Below are 6,770 nucleotides of genomic sequence, written 5' to 3' on the forward strand. Positions count from 1 at the left end.
TGGCAGATGCACCTTGTTTTCAATTACAGCAGCCTTTACATGTTTGAATAAGCAGTCTGTTTATTGTTGCTTTGATCTCGCTGTATATTCATATCTTTGTTGCTGGACATGCAGCCTTTTGTTTACAGAGCAGTGCCTGTGTTCAGGACTCTCAGGAAAGTACTTTATTGAAAAAAGAAAGTTGAAAGAAGTACTATAGTTTGCACTTGCATAGTTTCATAATGCATTGCACTACACTGTATTTTCTCTACCTCAAGTGTCAGTGTTGATTCTGTTTACAGGCCCTGTTTTCAGAATAAATGTTCTGAAGTCACGTGATTCCACGGTTGTTGTTTTTCCTAGCATTTTAAGACTTTTATAAGCAACGCGCTAATATCGCGATAATATCATAATCGTGATATTTTTGGCCACTAATATCGTGATATGAAATTTTCATATCGTCCCATGCCTAAGTACAACATGACAGAATTGCATCTTCATGGATGGGGAAGTCTAGGCTAGAGCTATTAAACTGGTAAGGAATCTGGTTATTATACAAAAGTGTTAAGAGAGTTAACTGTTTATAAATTGCAACACAACCTGTCAACCTCAATTACAATTTCCTTTACCTGTATTGGCCTAATTTAATGATTTCAGAAATTAATGACTAAAACTGGACTAAAACCCTTTTGAGTTTTCGTCAACTAAAACTAGACTAAAACTATCAAGGATCGAAATGACTACAATGTGACTAAAACTAATAAGCATTTTGTCCAAAAGACTAAGACTAAACTAAATCAAAAATGACTGCCAAAAACAAAACTGCTCCCTACTTTACCAGGACACTCAGGTTGACACTTACCTTATTCACAGCTTACATTAAAAACAAAAAGCTGTGTTCAATTTCAGTTTGACCTTCAAATACAAAGGTTTAGATGATCTAAATAAACTGTTGCTTTGTTTCCAACCCCGACTGCTCGTGCTTGCTGTTGGGCTTCATTGTAGGTGTTACTGTGTTCCCTGTTCACAACAATTACTTTGGTAAATACAATGCTATCGTAACTGATAGAAACAATGGACAAAACTATATAAAAAAAAAGAACCAAGTGGTAGTAAATTTAAAATGTCCTACAGTGTGTAATAACAGACAGCAAGAAATGTAGGAGTCAGTTCTTGTAAATCTGAGACTGTTATTTAACCATACTACACATTGTCATGATCCTGGGTTTCTGTTTCTATTCTGATTTATTGTGGACTTCGTTTTGGGGTTTTCTGTTTGTGTTCTCCCTTGTTTCACAATATTCATTTCTGTTTAATCTGTTTCCTGTTTTATTTTGAAGATTCACTCCTCGTGTCATGTCTAGTTTTACTTTCTGTCTTTGTGTGTTTTCTGATGCACCTGTCTTGTATCAGTCCATTAGTGTTTTCCCTACCACACTCTCATTGTCAGCCAATTCCTGTGTTTCCCTCCTTTTGCCCATGACCTCCTACTCTAGTTGCGTTTTGTTCTTGTGATTAGTCTTGCCTGTGTATATATACCTGTGTCTTTCCCTCTGACCTCTGTCAGCTCGTCTGTGTTAATCCCTGTGTTCATGGTGTTGTTCCCTGCTTCATTTCCTGCCTGGTCTCTTGTGTTCCATTTTGGATTTCTTCCTTAAGTTCACCACTGTGTTTTTGTGGTACCCAGGTTGGTTTAATGAAAAACTGTATAGAGCATGCAGAAACACCTTTACTTCAATGTGTATTTTTCCAGTTTCAGTGCTTTCTGCATCCTTTTGCCTTTGGGCTTTAATTATTTAACTAACCTACAAAAGGATCCTTGTTGCAAATTCAACTTTTCAAAGACAAATGATTAAATTTTCTACCTGGTTTGGCCAAAATAGATACAAAGAAGAAAAAGTGAAAACGAAACACATTAAGGAGAGAAAATCAAATTTAAGAAGTGGTCAGACCTTGAGATCCATGACGATGGACTGGACCAGGAGGAAAATGGTTGAGTGATCCTCCCAGTTGATGTAAGTGGAGGCTTTACATAGTTTGACACAGGCGATGGCAGCACTTTCCATCAGCTGCTTGCTGCCGCCCTGGCCCGCTAAAGCTTTCCGCAAACTATCCAAAAACAGTTTCTGCAGACATGACAGGACAGGAAAATGTGTGAGTGCTCTGAGTCATTTTCTGATCTGTTTGTGTGTGTGTGTGTGTGTGTGTGTGTGTGTGTGTGTGTGTGTGTGTGTGTGTGTGTGTGTGTGTGTGTGTGTGTGTTCTTTCCTACCACCTTGTTGGCTTTGCTGTCTTCCACAGTGTCTTTGGAGATGGTGTGTGTGATCTCTGGACAGAGGATGAGGAGGATGATTTGTAGAGGCCACACAGCTGCCTTCCTCTTAGTGCTCTCTGCAAAGCTGTCCACCAGGTCAAACAACTTCTCTGCAGCTTCTGAGCACACCAACATGCACACCGTTATTGGCAGAAACGTCACATTCAAAGCCTCTAAAAAATCATTACCAGTCATGTTCAGTATCACAATAACTGCCACTAACAACCAAGAAAGATTTCATTTGCAGCATTTGAGATCTGTCTACAATGACCACATAATCAAACTAACAAAGCTATTATTTAAATCTGCTTTTTTGAGTTAGTAAATGAAATGTCACTATCATTGGATTCTGGTCCCAGTCCATAGTGATTAGTTCAACAATAAATATTTGCCTATTCCCAGAAAAGGTTAAGTACAGTGTAGAGTGTGAGAGAGTAAGAGCAGGAGACAGAGAGGAGTAGTAGGACTACGAAAGTAAGTTAGTAGTTTAAAGTGTGTACAGTAATAAGACATGTTGTGTTGTGACATGTCCGCTCAAACCAGTCCAGTCATGAACTACAGCATGGCCCATCAGTGAAGGTGAAAGCTTTGTGGGGATTGGAATCACTGTCACCTCTTAATCATCAGCTGGGAAAAAAGGCACTTCTGGTCATGTAAATGTGATGGGAGCCATTAAACCCACTGGTGTAAACAATAAACTAACTTAACTAACTAACTTACACATGTGACTCTGGTTCTGAAATTCCTGGATTCCTATATGAACTCAAACAGCCTATATTTGGGACAGGCATCTATATGGGACAGGCCTTAATTGTTTTCATCCAAAACTCTTGCTCAGCAAACTTGGGAAATACTATTTATGTGTTTATTCAAATCAATATAAATATAACTTGTATTACTAGAAGTACTTCCCCGTGGTTGTATGCCTCTGCATGCCAGAGTTTCAAGTTTCAAGTTTTCATTTATGTCTGTGAAAACATGGATGCTTCACACACATCTTCCCCCCGGCAGCACAGAAGATCTATACAGAATGTACAGTTTCAAGGTGGACACCCAAGATTAGAGTCACCAATTCAGTATCTGACCAAATGTCTCCCCTTCTGTTCCCGAATTATGACATTGCGTAATGGCCAGAAAAGTGTTTTTGAAGAACATAATGATGTCACAGTGAAGATGACCTTTGGGATATAAAAAGTCATCACTTCATCATTTTATCCTGTTAGCCATTTGTGTGAAGTTTTGTCATAACCAGCACAAGAATTCTTGAGCTATGGCCAAAAAAATGTTTTGTGAGGTCACAAAACAGGCTGCTCGCCTGTCTTTAGCTATTGTGTACTTCTGCATGACTCTTGTGTATTGTTGCGCCTGCTGCTATCGGTGCTACTATGCTTCTGCTACTATGTTGTTAGTGATATGTACTGTCTGTGCTGCTATGCTTCTGCACCTTATTTGTCATTGTGTTGTGCGTCCAATATGGCTGTAGTGCATTGATGGACTGGATTCTGTTTTGTGTTATGTCATTGTTACTTTTAATATATTCATCTTTCAGGTTTGTGGTTCTCTATAACATCTTGCCAAGGGACTGCAGTTGCGAATTAGCCAGCTGGCTAAAACTGGCACATTTACAGTAACACTGTTGATTAATGTGTACTGTCCTTTTGTAAATAAAATAAAATAAATAAATAAATAAAAAAACTAAGAAATTTCCTCAAGGTGTTGGTGAGATATCACATTCACATGAATGAGACAGACAAGGTCACAGTGACCATGATCTTTGACCACCAAAATCTAATCTTATTGTTGAGTCAAAGGGGATATTTGTGCCAAATTTGAAGACTTTCCCTCAAGGTGTACCTGTGTACATACAGACAACCGGAAAACATAATATCTCCAGCTGTGGCTATCGCCACCGCAGGGGCATAAAAATGAGGTTACTGTAGGGCCTGGTTATACAGAGGAAATCAAATATCACAGTATTTTTGACCAAATATCTTGACATAAATATTGTAGGGTTGATTATTACTACTTCCCAACATATTTACACAATGAGATTTTTGATCAATAATACTCAGTAATGTGGATATAATGACAAACTGGGTAAAGACAAATAACTGAACAGCTACTGTCTGTTAAGTTCAGAAAATGACATCACTCTACTGTAATGCAGCCTTTAAAACTAAGAAAAGACAACACTTACACTATTACCATATCCAAAATCAATGACCATATCTAATCTCATATCATGATATTCATATAATATCTATATATTGACCAACCCTAGTCTATTGAACAAAACATCAACTACAAATCATTCATTTGATTTACCTCTGAGCTACATCTAGGCCAACCTCATGCACTGAGGGAGAGAGAGTGAGAGAGAGCTGTCCTGCTTCACAGCGCTGACGGCAACCAGACCCAGCATCTTATTTAGACCCATGTATATTTGTCAAAATGGGTCACCACAGCCGGTTGGTAAAAGGGACTCTGCGTTTAATTAGGGCTCAGCTTTTCATTGAAGTTTTACAGTATCTAGACAACATGGCTAACAGGTGTCTGTTGAGACAGTCTAATCTGACAGAGCCGTCAGGAAAGTAGGAGTGACAGTAGCCGCAGAGCGTGTGTGTGTGTCTGGGATACCTGCTCTGAATTTGTGAAGTAGCATGTCCAATCTAAAATGGTCTCTTAACTTGCTCTTTAAACTCTCTGTCCATTTTGGGTAAAAAAACAAACTTAATATATTAAACTGATTTGAGGTTTCAAATGCAAATGAGTCTGTTCTGTACGACATCTATTGCACGTCTGTCCGTCCTGGAAGAGGGATCTCTCCTCAGTTGCTCTTCCTGAGGTTTCTAATGTTTTTTTCCCCTGTTAAAGGGTTTTTTTGGGGGGAGTTTTTCCTTATCCACTGCGAGGGTCCTAAGAACAGAGGGATGTCGTATGCTGTAAAGCCCTGTGAGGCAAATTGTGATTTGTGATGTTGGGCTTTATAAATAAGATTGATTGATTGATTGATTGATTGATTGATTGATTGATTGATTGATACATACTGTGGACAGGGGCATTTTATCAGTACTGGATTTCAGGGTTTTTGCATCAATATGACCATGTACCTTTATTTATTTGATATTTGCTGGATTACTGGCTGGATTATGAACATATCTTATCATAGAGACTTCCCTACAAACACTGTTTCCACACATCTATGTGTTTTTAGTCTAAAATTAAAGGCATGGAGGAAAAACGTGATTGTGCCTGAAACATACACAAGTTTAATAATTGATGACAAGTTGGGTTTGGTTGCTTTTTACCATTTGTATCTTTAGAATTTTTAGAATAGTTGGAAAAACAAATTCAATCAAGTCAAATCAAAACATGGGCATAATGTGAGATGAGTTAAGTTTCAGTTCAAGTTAGACTGAGTGGTGGCTATTCATACCTGCCATATCTGCCTGTGGTCGCTGGTAAAGCATGGTGAACTCATCGGGGTAATTCTCCACCCAGTTCCAAAACGCCTGTAGACAGAGGACAGCATAAGTGGAACAAGGACGTGTATAAAGCTCAACTATTAATCATTTCTATCAGAGATTAGGAGTGCCCTGCCAGCACACAACTGCAGCAACTGATTTAAGATGAAAATGTCAGATCAAAGAGTGCCAATTACTGATGTACTGATCTGGTAATGAAATGGTAATGGTAATGAAGTGGTAACACAATGTTCTCTTGCGTGCACAGAGCCTCTGTGACTGCACCATGCCAAGAGTGTCTGAAGTGTGGCAAACACACATTTGGTAGATTTGTGGGCTACCTTGACACACCTGTGGTGCACTTGGGCATGGGGTGGGATCAGAAAGAATGCATTATTAGAGGTGGATGCATTAGAGGCTGTGACAATCATGGCTTATGACATTCACTACTTTCACCATCTTTGATCACAGAGCTCTCCCTGCCATGACGCACTGACAGTTTGGGAATCCTATGGAGAGTTTTCCTCAGAGGAAACTTATTGTGGTCTGGGAATTGGGAAAGAAATTATATTTAAACTTTAGTTTGGAACCAACACAATCTGTATCACATCATGTTGCTCATCACAGCTACACATCTACCTGTGTTATTATTAACCATGATAACAAGCTCTGCAAACAGAAAGCTTTCAGGAAATGTCCAGATGGTTCGGAGCATCACAACATGAACACACATCTCCACAAATATGCACCCAGACAGATGGAGTATTATTTTCTATCACGTAGTTTATCATAATAGAAACACACACACATATATATATATATATATATATATATATATATACACAGTACAGGCCAAAAGTTTGGACACACCTTCTCATTCAATGCGTTTTCTTTATTTTCATGACTATTTACATTGTAGATTCTCACTGAAGGCATCAAAACTATGAATGAACACATGTGGAGTTATGTACTTAACAAAAAAAGGTGAAATAACTGAAAACATGTTTTATATT

General features: G+C 38.5%; 1 protein-coding gene across 8 annotated transcripts in view; it reads right to left on the reverse strand.

The window, feature by feature from the left end:
• nf1a (neurofibromin 1a) overlaps window positions 1-6,770 on the reverse strand; it is a 267,335-nt gene that overhangs the window by 207,300 nt on the left and 53,265 nt on the right. For 5 of the 8 annotated variants that reach the window (XM_050055225.1, XM_050055242.1, XM_050055209.1 and 2 more), the window contains 3 exons: window positions 5,730-5,805; window positions 2,252-2,412; window positions 1,932-2,105 (listed from right to left, as the gene is read on the reverse strand). In XM_050055225.1, the coding sequence (XP_049911182.1) occupies window positions 1,932-2,105; window positions 2,252-2,412; window positions 5,730-5,805 (411 nt within the window). The remainder of the gene's footprint in view (window positions 1-1,931; window positions 2,106-2,251; window positions 2,413-5,729; window positions 5,806-6,770) is intronic. The other 3 variants (XM_050055234.1, XM_050055267.1, XM_050055217.1) reach the window with 1 other exon arrangement.

Source organism: Epinephelus moara, chromosome 2, assembly GCF_006386435.1.
Source record: "Epinephelus moara isolate mb chromosome 2, YSFRI_EMoa_1.0, whole genome shotgun sequence".
Classification (NCBI taxonomy): domain Eukaryota; kingdom Metazoa; phylum Chordata; class Actinopteri; order Perciformes; family Serranidae; genus Epinephelus; species Epinephelus moara.